The sequence below is a fragment of the Ipomoea nil genome, unplaced genomic scaffold (genome assembly GCF_001879475.1).
Source record: "Ipomoea nil cultivar Tokyo-kokei standard unplaced genomic scaffold, Asagao_1.1 scaffold0302, whole genome shotgun sequence".
Lineage (NCBI taxonomy): Eukaryota > Viridiplantae > Streptophyta > Magnoliopsida > Solanales > Convolvulaceae > Ipomoea > Ipomoea nil.
In genome coordinates, this window is record NW_017616730.1 from 1,565,597 (window position 1) to 1,582,552 (window position 16,956).

Below are 16,956 nucleotides of genomic sequence, written 5' to 3' on the forward strand. Positions count from 1 at the left end.
TGAATAAACCTAGCTAGCCCTAGCTAGTAAATTAAGAATCATAACATCCAATAATCAAACAACATCCTTATCTCACAGCCAAACATTACAACATGCATGTACCATTCAAAAAATGGATGCCGTGACTTTTTTTTTAACACTCTAAATTCAAGTCCATCTACATATACACATATATATACCATATAAATATATCAATATAAACACAAATCCATATATGTCTGTCTGTATGTATGTATAGGCTGCGTGTAATGATCAGATCAAATGAAAACCATGCCGTTTTCATCGTCGAATCGCATGTCATCGAGGCTCGAATGGACGCCGCCGTCCTGGAAATTCGGTTCTTCGAAGTTCATGTCGAACAGGAAGCCGTACTGGTCAGTCTCGCACTTGGAATGCGGCATTTCGTGCGACCGGAGAAAGCCGTGGTGCTCCGGCACGGACGACGACAAGGACACGTTGAAGAAATTCGCCGCCGCCGCAGTGGTGGCGCTTTGGTTCTGACAGGCCACCGCGATGGGACGATAGGCGGCGGCTGACGCCGGCAAGGAAACGGCGTCCATGTTAGGAGGAGAGGCGGCCAGGCTAGTCGGGGAGGTGGCCGGCGGCGGTATGATGATGCTATTGTCGTACATGGTGTTAAGGTTGTTCTCGCTGGTTTCTCCCTTGGACTTGTGAAAGACTCTACATAGAACCCAATCTTCCTGCAACAACAATAATAATACCACTTTTTGTTACTCCAAAATGCTAAAATTTAAAAAGTTGTTCAAAACAACTTTTTCAATTAGCTTTTTAAGAAAAAAAATTATACCAAACAACTATCAGCTAATAACTAATTTACCAAACACCTTTCTACAATCAGTTAATGTTATCAACTAATTATATTATACTATCTAATTAACTCAATAAGCTAACATTCATTTACCAGATTCATAATTAGTAGCAAAAATGTAATTTTAATTTATACTATCAATTTTTAATATTAGCGACACTCTTGTACAGAAGATATTGCTGATAAAACTAGATCTCTGATTATTTTTGACCAACTGAGCTGCCCTTGTGGAACTTCTCTATTTTTGTTAAAATTTGATGATGTTGTACAAGGTAATTAATAAGGAACAACAAGGTAATAAGGAATCACACTTCCACAAGAAACTAAATTAATTAATGATCAATATATATACACTTTAGGTTATTAATTAGCCGCAATGTTAATATGCGCGCCGCACATAGTTTTTTTTTTTTCAACGTTGGTGGGAAACTTTTCCTCTTTTAGTCATTGGTTATCTGTCTTATTTCAACGTTGAGCTTTCTAAGAAGCTTCCCACAAAGACTCTCGTCTTTTGTCACATGCATTATTATTATTATTTTGGATACCCAAGATTTAAGACTGTTCCATATCTAAAATTAAATATCAAATATTTTCTCTTCCACATAATCACATCCCGAGTTAATATTATTATTATTCTCCACGTCACCCGCCACATGACGACACATACACGTCCATCACGTAGGGTTAGACGAAAAACAAACCAAACACGTGTTGCCATGTCGGAAGAGGAAAGGTGGCACAAGTATTACCTTGGGAGGAATATGGGGGTTTTCGAGACGAAATTCATGCATGATCCATCCCGTTTTAACGCCGTTAGGCGCTCTGTTCCTGTAGAAAACCAGCGTTTTCCTCATCCCCACGATCGCCTGGCTCCTGGGATCCATCACCGTCCGATCTTTCCCCGTCGCCTTCCAGTACCCTGACGTCGTCGCCCTGTTCGTCCGGAACCCCGTCGCGTATTTCCGGTCCCGGAAGCTGAAGAAATACCACTCGCTCGAGTTCAGCTTCGCCACCTCTGTAATATAATCATCATTAACACCCTTAATTAGTTAATTAGTTGTTTCTTAATTTCAATTCGTCCAATTAAGTTTAGCGAAGATTAAGGAAGAAGACGACAAAACACTGCAAGTAAGAGAGGTGTGGAGGATTAATAGATAGATTAGATAGAGGTGTGAGTGAGAAGAAAAAATAATTGTTCGATCGGAATGAAATCGTCACCTGCAAGAATGGTTTGTAAGACAATATTGGCAAAAGTGACGAAAAAAGTTGGGTAATCGTCACAATAGATTCCCCACGCATGTTTCGGCTTTAGCAAAGTTTTTTTCTTGAGAAAGTTCGTTCGGACGAAACAATGGAGGAAAAAAAGGGGAGTTTCGACTTTATCTTTCAATCAAAACAGTGACGATTCATTAATTAATAATACATATATCAACTCGTGTCTGTTTCGTTATCTTTTCAAGATCAACGGTGATAAGTCAATAACTATTGTGATCACGATATTAAACCAAAGATTAAGGTTGTAGGTTCAATTTATTACATGTTAATTAAATACGTATCTGCGCATATTCTTTAACTATATCAAAATAATTTCAATTATCCTATAATTATTATGTGACAATAATTTGGCCAAGTGGGATGATTTAAGCGTCATGACATGCCCAGGACCAGTTCGATTGGACTAAATATTCGATCGCGTCTCTTTGATCATAATTGCATTTACCTAGTATACTATAATCATGTGTTAGTTGCTATTTTCCTAATTAAAAAAATATTTTAAGGTGTAATAATACCTATAAATCACAAGATGAACATATATGTCTTATGCGTGTATCGCAATAGATTGATCAATTTAGTTAAGACAGAATATATCATTCACTTTGTATATACACACCAAAAAGAGAAAAAAATAATGAATGATACTATAAAAGATAAGATAATTCCAAACACGCAATCATGAGAATACGTAATTTGAAATTTTTTTTAGTGATAATATATTAACTAGTTAGGTTCGACCCTTTCATACGTTTTATGAGTGTAAATATATTATTAGCCTATGAGTTTCTATTTGGGAGAGCCATTATTATGTGACTTGACCATAATTTCTTTGATAATAAATTTTTTTGTTAAAATATTATAATATTAAAAAATACTAATAATTTAAAGAAGATAATTAATGACGTTTATGATCGTGATCAAAAAAGTATTATAAATGGTTAATACGTCTAAAAAAGGCTAATCAAGTAAATAGACATAATATTTCCCAGAATATATGTTCTTTAATGATAAGACTCCATTATCGTTTTAAATTTGCAGCTTTTTACACATTTTGCGCCCACAAACATGCGAAAGAAAATCATAAATCCACTGAATAAGATTGAAGCAACTGATGAACATCCCCGGCCAGACTAATGGAGAAAGCAAGAAATTAAAGTTTAGTTTTCTTGGACGACATGAATCTTTTTCCTAAAGTTTCTGCTATATTAATAATTTTTCAGTTTCACCCCTTTCCTTAAAGTCATCAAACTGTAATTTCCAAACTAACCTACCACTTTTAACCTCCCAAAAAAAAAAGAAAAAAAAAACAAAAAATTCTAGCATGATCAGGTAGACAGAGAAGAACTGAAGAAGAAGAAGAAGATGATGAGGAAGTAAAACGACGACGTACCAGGGAGCTGCCATGGCTCACAAGTATGAAGGTCAATTTCCACCAAAGTGCCCTTGAGAACTTCTTCATTAGCGATTTTCTTGTACAGGTAATGGCAGACCAGTTCCTCGTCGGAGGGATAAAACCTAAACCCCGGCGGCAACGTGGCTCCGATGTCTCTTAAACCCATTCCTCGTACTCCACGAACTGGGTTTTTTTTTTTTTCTTTTTATTTGGTGCTGGGAATGAAGAAGAAAGCTTGAAGATAGATTCTGGAAGGACAAGATATAAACAAGTACTAAAGAAGGAATATTTTCTGTTAAGGTTTATTCATGGGAGGAAGAAAGTTGGTAGTCCAAAGGAAGCTTTCAATTCAGATCTTTTATGGAGATTATATCATACTATATATATACACATATATTATTATATATACAATGCAGGGAGAGGAGTATATATGTATGTCTATATATAAATGTGTGGAGAGAGAGAGGAAGAGAGAGAAATGGGAAGATAAAAGGGTGACAAGTATGTACTACCCTTGAATATTATTATTTCCACTTGGAATTTGTTACATTATTCCGGCAGCTTATTATGATGCTTGTGTAGTTCGTTTAATGTTGGAACTTTCAAGAAAAACCAAAGTCACAAGAAACCTTTTAATTTGCTTTTGTTTTGACAGAGATAACTTAATGTGCTTAAGGTATGTACTATATAGCCAAGCACCTTGTGCTCAGATGGCATGTAGTGACATCTCTTATATGGGAGGTCATGAGAAGCGTTATTGACTCTTTGTGCTTCATTAGGTTAAGAAAATATGTTTGAACAAATATAAAATTTGTGAACTTATGGCTTCAGGTACGAGAGTCATGTATGTTTGAACAGATAGGCACCTGGCTAGGAGGGCAATATAAAACTTGTGACCTTATGGCTTCAGGTACGAGAGTCTGGTATGTTTGAACAGATAGACATCCGGCTAGGAGGGCAATATAAAACTTGTAACCTTATGGTTTCAGGTACGAGAGTCATGTCTAATCCACTACGCCACACATTTTAATGCAATATACTAATTAGAATTTGAGAACTACCTTCACATATACTATATAGATATTCACACTAATCTAATCGAATCTTGATCATCAGTTTCATTTAGGACAATAGCCCTTGACACATGGGTGTTGGGCAGAAATTTGAAAAGATAAAATCTAACATTCTATCATTAATACTTGATGTTAACTGTCATACAAATATAATAAAACAAAATTATGTATTCACTATTAGTTATAACTTTTAACGTATTAGATATGAACATGGCTTCAAGTCGTACCCACTATACGCCCACGGGCTGCAACATTGATGGCATAATTACTTAATTACTTTATCCTGCAAAGATTCTTGATGGGAAATTGGGAATCAATAATAATTACAGATTGAAATTTAAAATCCATTTGATATACAGATTTATTACAATTTCACCGACAATATATTTGAAATCAATCAAAACATCAAATGCAGATCTATCGATGTAAACACAACGCTCTAATCAGACAACATTACAACGTAAGACTGCCATCTGGCTTTCTTATCAAAATTTCACACAATTTTATTTTATTTTCACCAGGAAGAGTATCAATAATTTAACTCTTAAAAAAATACGTACTACATTATTTGTACAAGATAAACGTTTATTTTATTTTATTGTAAAATAATTCAATTACATTTATTATTATTAATATCCTTATTACCATCACAATTAATGATAATATCACGAAATAAATGAGGATTAAATATATACTATTTATATTGAAAGACAATGATATTTCATTTGAAATTACTAAGTATAGACATATAATATATATAAGGATTTAGCAAACGTGTAAAGTTGATGATTTATGTGTTCGCACCAAACGTATCGATTGTAAATCAGACGCGCATGTCTATTTTTGTACTAGTGACACGTACAATATTCTTTAATATAAGAATTTATTATCATTTTTTCCATTTCTTTTATCAAGCCAGTAATACAATTACTTTTTTTTTTTTTTTTTTTTGAAACGTTCATGATTTTTTACAAGGTAGTATCTGTTTTATACTTTCTCAAATATTTTTTTTAGATGTTCAATGATGTGACCACCCATTTGGAATATAGCATTCCTATTCCTATTTATATAAATATTAGATAATTGATTTGAACCAAAATACTAAAACAAAAATAATATGAACCATTCATCAATTTAAACAAATAATTACACCAACATTTTTTGTTCCCTTTAGAGGTCTAAGACTCTTATTATATTTAGTAGATAATAGATTAGATCTAGTTATTTGTTAGGAAGAAGCTAATAATGGGTAAATTCAAAGTTATTAGTGATAGCTAACTAATTAAAAATAAAAATTTAAAAATGGTGCTGTCAATATATGTGTGTGTGTGTATATATATATATATATATATATATATATATATATATATGGGGTCTACCAATGATGAAGATGAAATTCCACATCTGTCATATTTCATATTTTTCATGCCGATTCAATACCAGCTCGTGCCATTTCGCGATTTTTGTTTCAATTTGTTGGCATCGCAATAATTATGAAAATGGCGACAAAAATAATTTTCGTCACAACTCTTCATAATAATTAGGATTACATTGTGTATAAGGGTTTAGATGATGACATGGTACGGGTCCCTTAGTTTCATATAATTCACCTATAAACAATAATAATAATAATAATAATAATAATAATAATAATAATAATAATAATAATAATAATAATAATAATAATAATAATAATGGAGCCTCAACGCCCAGAAATGATGGTCAAGTGAGAGAATCATGATTCTCATATACACTTAAATATTACAAGTTCGATTCTTGCATCTCAGTTGAGCCCGTTGCTTAATGCGGTTTACTTATCCTACTTTTCTTGTATGGCTTGCGGGCAAAAAATGTTATATTCTAAAAATAAAATGTAGTGAATATTTAACCCCATAGATAACTATTATAGGTCAAACTCACCCAAGTTAGTTGGTCAGGATAGGTAGTTTGGCGACCACAGATTCCAAGCTCAACTTTCTGTGAAAGTTGTCTATTGAAAGCCTTCTTGATTTAAGTTAATTAGTATATATGAACATCTTAGATTCTTAGGCTATACTAATTTACCTCTCTGTGAACTTTTACTGACTAGGGATCTAGGACTGTAAGGTGGGCGGCTAGCTAATAAATCCCTGTGCCACGAACAACTATATTTCATTATATTTTTTTGTAATAGTCAACATTAAGTTCTGAATTCGCAGAAGATCAATAGCATATTAATTCTAAAATGATCAATTCCTCCCAGTCTTTGCCAACATAAATTATAAAAATTTATAAATATATCATATTAGTTTTTATTTTAAGAACACAATACTTTTTAAATATAACATCATGCAAAATTTCAGACATCTAAAAATTAAAAAGAAAAAGAGATATCTTTTTGACTAACTTTAAGGATTCTTCAACATGAAAATGGGGAAATAAAGTCTGTAGGCTATAGCCAAAGCCCAAAAGGCAATTAAACCCAGGTGGTTAAAAAGTCAAGATTGCCCCTCGATTTTTGTATCGATCGTGTGGCCACGTATTATCGTCCTATTATTGGGGCCATTAGTTAGTTAATTAATCAAATTAAAACCGCGTTTCTTTCTTAATGACCTGACATTGAAACATCTATCAAACCGCGTTAATGTTTTTGGATACATATACGATTCTGTTAATTACTTTTGCCCATACATCTAATTACGACATTATTATCCTTTTAATTAAATTAAAATCTTGGCTATGCTTTGTTTGGGTGCTTGAAAATAAAGAAAAAGTTCATTGTGCAGGACTGAAGAATGTGTATTATCTCAACTAAAAATCTAAGCTGATAGTTGAATTGCACATTTATGCTTATATATATATATATATATATATATATATATATATATATATATATATATACTCAATATGCCCCTTCACATGTGCAGGTTTGATTGTTCGAATCCATGACTTTTGGCATGTAGTTGGCTCTGATACCAAATTGAAGTACGTGCACCATCTCAATTAAAAGTTTAATAAGCTGATAGTTGGATTGCACATTTATATTTATATATTATATACGGTGAACCTGCAGTTGGTAATGAATTGCAATTTTAGGTGTATATTTAATCCACATGATCAAGTTGATATTTGAATCCTTTTTTTTTTTTTCAATCTAAATTGCAATACTAGGTTTATATTTTAAACATGTGATCAAGTTGAGATTTGAATTTTTATTTGAATCTAAATTTTAGGTTTATATTTCACCAACATGTGCAAATTTGTTGTACTTGTATTAATATTAATTGTAACTTTTGTTAAGATTAAATGCTTACTGATGTAAATGCATATTTGCGTAGTTGCATAGCCCCAAATGTACATTATACTTTGTATATACTTTCAATGGGATTTGAACTTGTGACATGCATGTTATGATACCAATTATGATGATCAAGTCTTTATTACAATAGTAAAAACTATAACTAGTAGCAAATACAAAACTTTATTTTGTTATACTTGTGTAGCAGTCAACTTCACGTTTCAATGGTAGGATACTAGACTTTGCCTTAGCTCCAGCCTCCTCTCAACAATTTTGAACTAAAATTTGTATAATTATTTTGGAAAATTTTCTCCTTTTTTCGACTAAATTTTTTCAATTAACTCTCTTTACAAAGTTAGAAAAAAAGCTTGAAATTTTTTTACTCTTTTTCATTTTCCCTTTTCTAATTTTTTCTAAAAATATATATATTTTTTTAACTACTAAACACGCTAAACACGTAAATTCTGATCCTCCACCCATCCAAAGTCCAAACAGAACATTAAATTATATGGTAAGGCTAAGGTTTCTAAACTCTTTAATTTTGTTTGTTATATAATACATTCCCCGTTTACTATAATGTCCAAAGCTACGTTACATTCCTAGCTTAGGTCCATTTATGTGTATGTGGAAAAATACTTAAGTGTGTTCTTGAAATACAACTTTTTTAGTATTGTCCGATAATTCAAAAAAATTTTCCACCCATAATTAAATGACAAATAAATGTTCTTGAAATACCATAATTTATGTTCTTTACTATCTAGTTTGTTGATGTCTTGTTGACCACTTTTACGTTGCACTTTTGTCTTGCTGTGCTACATGCGGAGTATTATATTGTTCGGGAACTTACAAGGAAGTGAAAAATAATATTTAAATAGAAATCAACAATTTAAAATTGCTAATCAAGGTGACAAAATCTTACCATGTCATTATTCAACTAAAAAAGGATAAATATATTCATAATAAGGAGATGATTAAATAAGTAAAATAATAAACATTATTTGTGTAGTTGAGTTAATCGTTGGAGATCCTTGCAATTTTGTAAATTAAACTAAGTTTGACTATTGGTGGTCACTCACAAAGGGTGTAGTCAAGAAAAACTATAATTTTGACTTTTTGGTGTTGGTGATTGGAAATCTGTGAATGCGTTTGACCACCTAGTCGGTTGAATTTTCTGTCAGAGTTTTTTTGGTGGTTGGTGTTAGTGACCACTTTCAACGGATGATCAAAAAGTGTGTAGTCAAAAATTTAAATACCATAAATTTGAGCTTTTTGTAAATAATGGTTAGAAATCTATGAACACATTTGGTGACTTAGTCGATCGAATTTTTCGTCAAGCTTTGTTGGTGATTGGTGTTACTAGCCACATTTAATGTGGGTGAAAAGTGTGTAAGGTTTTCCCTTATAATATATATTGTATATTATATATTAGGGCCTTAATTGAGTGCACTACAAGAAAAATGCACATAGACAACGGTTAATAACCGTTGTCGTAGGGGTATAATTTCTGTTGTTGAAGCCGGTGTTGTTGTAAGTCCTGCGGATAGACAACGGTTTTTTAACCGTTGTCTTTTCTAGAAACAACAACGGTTTTTTAACCGTTGCCTATTAAGTGTTGTTGAAGCCGGTGTTGTTGTAAGCCACGCACATAGACAACGGTTAATAACCGTTGTCTTTTCTATCAACTACAACGGTTTTTTAACCGTTGTCTACTAAGTGTTGTTGAAACCGGTGTTGTTAAAAGTCACGCACATAGACAACAGTTAATAACCGTTGTCTTTTCTAGAAACGACAACGGTTTTTTAACCGTTGTGTATTAAGTGTTGTTGAAACTGGTGTTGTTAAAAGTCACGCACATAGACAACGGTTATTAACCGTTGTCTTTTCTACCAACGACAACGGTTTTTTAACCGTTGTCTATTAAGTGTTGTTGAAACCGGTGTTGTTAAAAGTCACGTACATAGACAACGGTTATTAACCGTTGTCTTTTCTACCAACGACAACGGTTTTTTAACCGTTGTCAATTAATTGTTGTTCAAACCGGTGTTGTTAAAAGTCACGCACATAGACAACGGTCATTAACCGTTGTCTTTTCTTCCAACGACAACGGTTTTTTAACCGTTGTCTATTAAGCGTTGTTGAAACCAGTGTTGTTAAAAGTCACGTACTTAGACAACGGTTTTTAATTGTTGTCTTTTCTTTAAAAGACAACAATTATAAACCGTTGTCTATTGTGTGTTGTTGAAATCGCTTTTGTCACACCCATAAACTGTTGTGTCTTTTGTAGAAAAGTCAACAGTTTCTAACTGTTGTCTATTGTAAAATAGACAACGGTTTTTAACCGTTTTTCAGCTGCTTCAATTATAACCGTATAAAAAAAACAATTTATCCATTCACCATATGTTGCAAAGTGTAGTTATATAATTGTGCACAAACTAATAAGGTTCAAAATAACAAGTCAAAAGACTTCCATGACCAATTCTAATTATCATCCAAGTCATAATACTACTACACAAAAAACAATTCCACGAACCAATTCAAGTCCAAAATGATCACAACATTCTAATGACCAAATCATACCTACTCTATATGACTTGATAGAATATCGGCCCATTCAGATCGCACCAGATCAATAACTGCTTTGTCATAATCAACTTGTTGAAACTACATGTAAAAAGTAAGAAAATAAATTAGTATAGATATAAATAATTTGCAATGAAATGCAAAATAAGTTTGGAGTAATTCGGAAAGCTCTCTAAAATGGCAACTTGCTAGACAGGAAACACAAAAATAGCATACTAGAGTCTATTCAACATAACAAGATAACAAGATAATGAAACTACCCTCTTACTCTCACCACTTTCATACTCAAACTGTTCATAACAAGATAATGAGTTCCCTAAAGAGAATCATTAGAAGTGTAGCCAACAAGTAAAGAAAGACACTTGAAAAAGCAATACAAATGCACTCCCAAAAAAAAAAATGTTAACAAATCATGAGAATATAATGCATGAAACTTAAACACAAACGACAAAGAAATCCCTTATTAATTACAAAACATCAAGCACTAAAATGCCCAAAATTTTGAGCTTTCACACGCATTCTACACCCAAATTTCAGAGCAAGAAACCCATTCTAAAAAATAAGTTATCAAATTGACTCGAAATATATATTAAATCATACCATATGTAGAGGGATTGACATGTCACCCTATAGCCCTCACCCGACCTCCATGCTCCTTAGATTCAAGAGCTTGTGTCAGGACACTACTACAAAAAAAGATATCCACTACACCCATAAAAATGCTTTCCGCTACACCTGTGCAGGTATAGCGAAATCCAGTGACGCTGAAAGCCCTGGATTTCCGCTACACCCGTAGCGGGTGTAGCGGAAAGCATAAAAGATTTTTTTAATACTGACTTTCCGCGGCACCCGCTAAGCTTTGGGTGCCGCGAAACGTATTTTATTATTTTTTAATAATTGATTTCCGCTGGGTGTCGCGGAAACCATTTTATTTTTTTCTATACGTTCATTTCCGGGACACCCTCTACAGAGAGGGTGTTGCGGAAATTTATATATATATTTTTTATATTTTATTTGAATTTTGATTATTACCTATTATTTGTTCAAAACCTGTACAGAATTTTATTTCCAAATTCACCCAAAAAATACAAAACTAATTACAAAAAATTAAACTATCTATTCACAATGGTTTTTAAACCAACTCTAATAAATATAAACATAAACATACTATATATATATATACTTCACAATTAATAATCAACACAATAAAACATCACAATATACTTATATACAATTCTTTAACAAAACATAAATATAAGTTTATAATAATAAAGATAATGTTTAAATGAAATAAAGTTACACGCACTCTTTACTAAAGTAATGTGTCCACAACTCTCGAACTTCATCTATTTCGTTAATGGAGTAGGGTGCATCTTCAAATACCTACAAAAATATTTCATGATAAGTGAATTTACAGTTTTCAACATGATTTGTGTACAAATAGCTAATAAATCTAAAACATATTTTACCATAAGCATTTCAATCTCCTCCTTTGTTGGGCAAAACATAATGATGTTCTCAACTTGATCAGCATCTATTGCTGAATCTTCCAAGGCAAGCACAGAACTCTACCAAATAGAAGAAATGTATCAGAACTCAGAAGCATCAGTATTTATCATTTCATATACATTTTGTTCAAACAAAACAACATCTCCAGTGCATGCATCACCTGCATAAATTCAGGAAGTTGAGCTCAGAATAACAAATTAGAATTAAGTCTCAAACCAACACTGAAATAGCTTTTATCAAGTGATGATAGAATCAGAAGTCATCACCTGCACAAATTCAGGAAGTTAAGCTCAGAATAGCAAAAACTAGAATTAGCTCTCAAACCAACATTGAATTAGGTTTTATCAAGTGATGATAGAATCGAAAGTCTCTTAACTTACAAACACATGATGCTATATAATAGATGTTTCAGAAATTTATGAAATGAGAATACCTTTGCATGCAGTTCAATACAAAACTAGATACAGGATACTTCTTCTCTCCACCACCATTGACAACACTGAAGCAAAAAGAAAATGTTTTATGTACTAATTTCCAAGTCACATTATCAAACACAGAAAATGGAAGGAAATGAAAGGGAAGTTACTCAATATGCTCCTTGATACGCTCAATAAGCGTAGCTTTGTTGCCCGTCAAAATTCAAAAACAGTAAGGAAAATTCGAACAAGGAAGAAATAGTGGAGACATGCCGACTCTAATGAATGGGAAAAACAGAAATTAGTGACCAAAACAATAATGTTTTTTTTTTCTTTTCCAATTACCATTCAAAGGGAGAAACATGTATTGACCACTTCTGTATCTGAACCCCTGTGGCTTCGACATATGAAGGGACAAAACATTTCCAAGATAGACTGCCACCTTCAATAAAACAGAGGAAATTGTCAATAACATTTTATTCTTGAAAGTTGAAACAAATTATATATGAATAATAATTTCTGAAATAATCAATTTACCTTAAGAATCTTGACAGGCTTAATGCTAGATCTGAATGCTCTGAGCAGCCTTTCACAAGCATAAATTACCATGGCGACGCCTAACTTGGTCTTGTTCCTGAGCCAGGTGACGGTGTTCCTGCAGACTGGTAACAGGATTATGGCCATGTTGAGCTTCAGTGTTTCTGCAGCATCTTTGGCCAAAGAAAGGCATACGCCCATAATGCGATACGCAGCTCGCCTGGAGATAGGAAATTACACTTTATATTTTCAATCGGCACAAATTTAAAATCTTAAAGTCCTAACACGTTGTACTTTCAACACACTGCATAGGACCTTCCAACAAATATTCTCCTATCAGGAATAAGAGACTTCTAAATAATATTAGCTACATTCTCTATAAAATTAATTAGAAATTAAGTTAAACATACAAGTTGAATGATTTCTTTCCCCCTAAAACTAGCCATCATAAATTCAGTTAAACCTGTCAAAGTTGACAATTTCATGCTGAATTTGAAACATTGATATAAATTTGATAAAAACTTTTTAATGTCATAATTTCATACTAAATTTGAACTCTAGATGATGAGCGATATAAATTTGGTTAGAACTTTAATTTTTAATGTGGTCTAATTCCTTAGCTTAAACAAATTAATCATCACATTGCTTCTTTAATACCAAGCTCCCTTACCAACCTTCATGATTTCCAGCCTCCATGAACTGCATCTGATCTGTTTTAATTTCCTAGTGCTGCAGTCATATATTGTCTCCTATTTTGGGTAATAGGGACTGCAAAAGGCTTATGATGGAAGGTTTCATAATGAGCGTATTTGACCACTAAGCAGCCACAATTATTCACTTTTATTTTTGCAATAAGAATAGTTCAAGCTTTTCCTTGGCTAAATAAGTTTCAAAAAGAGATAGAGTGCCTCCTTAAAATAGCTACATTCTCTATAAAATTAATTAGAAATTAAGTTAAAAAGGCAAAACAAATGCAAGCATTGTTCTTTGTTCTTTACCGTAGGCAGAACTGATGAAGTAAATGTGGCCAAAACAAAGACAACCAACCAAGCCATAGTATAATTTACCCTAACAACTCAGATTTTTAGCATAAATGTAACAACACTAAGGTAGAAATTTCACAGAAATTTTGCAGAAATTCATACCCTAATTTCCCAACCCTAGCTTAAACCCAAAATTGTTTAGCATAAACACATATTGATACAATAAGATAATTTTTTGAGGAATTTGACAGCTTATTACTCCGTACATTTTTAGAGTAGAAATGCTAACCTTAAAATTTTCACACCACTGTACTCACTTCTTCACGGCGGCGGCTGTTGGAGCGACGACGACAGAGGATGGAGGGGGTGTTGGCGGCAGAGGTTGGAAGTGCCGACAGTGTCGGAGGTTGGAGCTATCGGACGAGAATGGCGGTCGGCGGTCGACAGTCGGCGGAGTTGTCTCACTTCGGAATTTTGTCTGAGGGAAAATTTTTCTAATTTTACTTCGCTCTGTGAGTCTTAGAGGGAATTGGAATTTGTCTTAGCGGGAATTGAAATTTTGTCTTAGTAAAATTTCCTAAAATAATTTTGTCAGAGGGAAATTGTGTATATCTTAGAGGGAAATTTCATAGGAAATTAGTAATTTTATTAAGAAATTGTGTATAGCTTAGACTAAATTATTAAATGTAGATTCATAATTTCTATACAGTATATTTCAAATTTAAATACAGTACTATATAGATTCATAATTTCTATACTACAGATTCATAATTTCTGTATTGTTGGTTCATAATTTATAAACCGTATAGTTATCAATAGGGATATGATGTCAATTTAGTCCTAACCCGATGGCCCGACCCGATAAAACTGAAACCGACAGGGTTATAGCCCGAACGGACTAGCACGATAAAAAACTTTAGCCCGATGAGTCCGAAACCGATAAGCCTGATGACCCGATATCGCTAGCTCGAAATTAAAAGGCCTAGCCCGATAACCTTAACTATTAAAAATTATTTTTTATTATAAAAGTGATGTGAAACCTAACATACATGGAATAATTATTGACCGAAGACGGGGATTCTCTGTCCCCGCCAAAATATTAATAAATTGATTAGCCCGAACCGATTAGCCCGACAACCCAACAGGGCTAGCCCGAAACCGATAGGATTGGCCCGATTGACATCCCTATTTATCAACAATTGGGAATATGAACATCAAAAATTATGAACATAAAGTCCTGTAATTGTGAATATAGATCAGAGTTCAATCGTTATGAATATGAATTTCAATTCAAAAATTATGAATATATATATATATATATATATATATATATATATATATATATATATATATATATATAGTTCGGTAATTATGACGATAGAACAGTATGCACCATGCACGGTTACACAGCATAATTTCTCCTTTATTACCCAGACAGCTCGTGGCCCAATTATATATTTATATTACAAATTAAAGCTAAGATCACGGCAAATTAAAAGAAATGGGATATATATGGCTAACTGTACGGCATCGATCAACTACTCTTTTAAAAATATATATATATATATATATATATATATATATATATATATATATATATATATATATATATATATATAGTTCGGTAATTATGACGATAGAACAGTATGCACCATGCACGGTTACACAGCATAATTTGCCCTTTATTACCCAGACAGCTCGCGGCCCAATTATATATTTATATTACAAATTAAAGCTAAGATCACGGCAAATTAAAAGAAATGGGATATATATGGCTAACTGTACGGCATCGATCAACTACTCTTTTAAAAAAATATTATAGATATAATCTGTAATTTTTTATACTTGATAATTTTTATTTTATTTTTGAATTCATAGATTGGTACGGTCTTAATTGAAAATAAAATTTTAATGAATTGACATTTAAATTTTGGTGAATAATTTTATATTTAAATGTGAACGAAAATTGGACTATTAAATTATAGGTAAAATATAATCTGTAACACTTTAATACACAAGAGTTGGTGTGTCTTGGTGGATTTAGCTTTGTTTGTTATGTTAATGGTCTTGGGATTAATCCTTCATGGTGGCATCCTTAACTATTTTATTGTCTTGGTTCTCAAAGACAACACAGAAGCAAACTGGTTATATACTAGATGTTGCACATTACTATGTAAGTGTTGGTGTAGCATGGTGGATTAAGCTTTGTTTGTTATGTTAAAGGTCTTGAGTTCAATCCTTAGTGGTGGTATCCTTAATTAATTTTATACAATCATTGTCTTTGTTTTCAAAGACAACACAGAAGCAAACTGGCTATATAGTATAGATGTTGCGTTTAATTACCCCAGTGTTGGTGTGGCTTGGTGGGTTTAGCTTAATTTATTATGTTAGAGGTCTTGGGTTCCATTCTTCCTAGGGGATCCTTAAACTATTTTTCTAAAATTTGTCTTGGTTTTCACAAACAACACCGAACCAACACAGTTATATACCAGATGTTGCACTTCTAAACATAAGTGTTTGTGTTGTTTAGTTGGTTAGACCTTATTTGTTATATTTGAGGTCATAGGTTTAACTCTTGTTGTTAACATCTTTATTTTTATAGTGTTGTGTATTTAAATACACTTAAAAACAACTAAAACCGTTGTCTTAAACAAATAAATAATGCGCAACGACAACGTTTATAAAACCGTTGTCTTTGTAGTGTTGTGTATTCAAATGCTATTAAAGACAACACATAAATGACAACGGTTAAATAAAACCGTTGTCTTTTAAAAAATAATAATGCGCAAAGACAACGGTTTTAAAAAACCGCTGTCTTTGTAGTGTTGTGTATTCGAGTGCGCTTAAAGACAACACACCAACGACAACGGTTAAAAAAAACCGTTGTCTTTTAAAAAAAATATATGCACAAAGACAACGGTTTTAAACAACCGTTGTCTTTCTAGTGTTGTTTATTTCATTGCGCTTAAAGACAACACACAAACGACAACGGTAAAAAAAACCTTTGTCTTTAAAAAAAAAACGCACATAGACAACGGTTTTAAAAAACCGTTGTCGTTGTGGTGTTGTTTTTTCACAAAATGC

The 16,956-nt window shown here is 32.7% G+C and overlaps 1 protein-coding gene and 2 long non-coding RNA genes across 4 annotated transcripts in view; 1 reads left to right on the forward strand and 2 right to left on the reverse strand.

Annotated features, from left to right (window-relative positions):
• On the reverse strand, window positions 1–3,924 carry LOC109158205 (NAC domain-containing protein 21/22-like). Its single transcript, XM_019306090.1, has 3 exons — window positions 3,495–3,924; window positions 1,579–1,844; window positions 1–701 (listed from the first exon to the last, which is right to left on the reverse strand). The coding sequence occupies exons 1-3, from the start codon at window positions 3,661–3,663 to the stop codon at window positions 258–260; spliced, it is 879 nt and encodes a 292-aa protein (XP_019161635.1). The 5' UTR covers window positions 3,664–3,924; the 3' UTR covers window positions 1–257.
• The window catches only part of LOC109158222, a 25,122-nt gene continuing 11,889 nt past the window's right edge, over window positions 3,724–16,956 (forward strand). The window contains exon 1 of the long non-coding RNA XR_002050335.1: window positions 3,724–3,797. This is a non-coding gene — a long non-coding RNA (uncharacterized LOC109158222). The remainder of the gene's footprint in view (window positions 3,798–16,956) is intronic.
• On the reverse strand, window positions 11,722–14,367 carry LOC109158213. Of its 2 annotated transcripts, XR_002050331.1 has the most exons (7): window positions 14,162–14,367; window positions 12,890–13,109; window positions 12,523–12,794; window positions 12,370–12,435; window positions 12,097–12,202; window positions 11,897–11,995; window positions 11,722–11,810 (listed from the first exon to the last, which is right to left on the reverse strand). It is a non-coding gene; the product is annotated as an uncharacterized LOC109158213 (long non-coding RNA). The 2 variants fall into 2 exon arrangements; XR_002050333.1 differs by lacking the exons at window positions 11,722–11,810; window positions 11,897–11,995; window positions 12,097–12,202 and adding an exon at window positions 12,082–12,096 and having other exon boundaries at window positions 14,162–14,366.

Excerpts from the sequence above, each read along its gene's own strand:
- LOC109158205 (XM_019306090.1), bottom strand. The coding sequence starts at position 3,663 with ATGGGTTTAAGAGACATCGGAGCCACGTTGCCGCCGGGGTTTAGGTTT. Across the intron at positions 1,845-3,494 it reads TGAGCCATGGCAGCTCCCTG|AGGTGGCGAAGCTGAACTCG; the intron begins GTACGTCGTCGT and ends ATTATATTACAG. Across the intron at positions 702-1,578 it reads ACCCCCATATTCCTCCCAAG|GAAGATTGGGTTCTATGTAG; the intron begins GTAATACTTGTG and ends TTGTTGTTGCAG.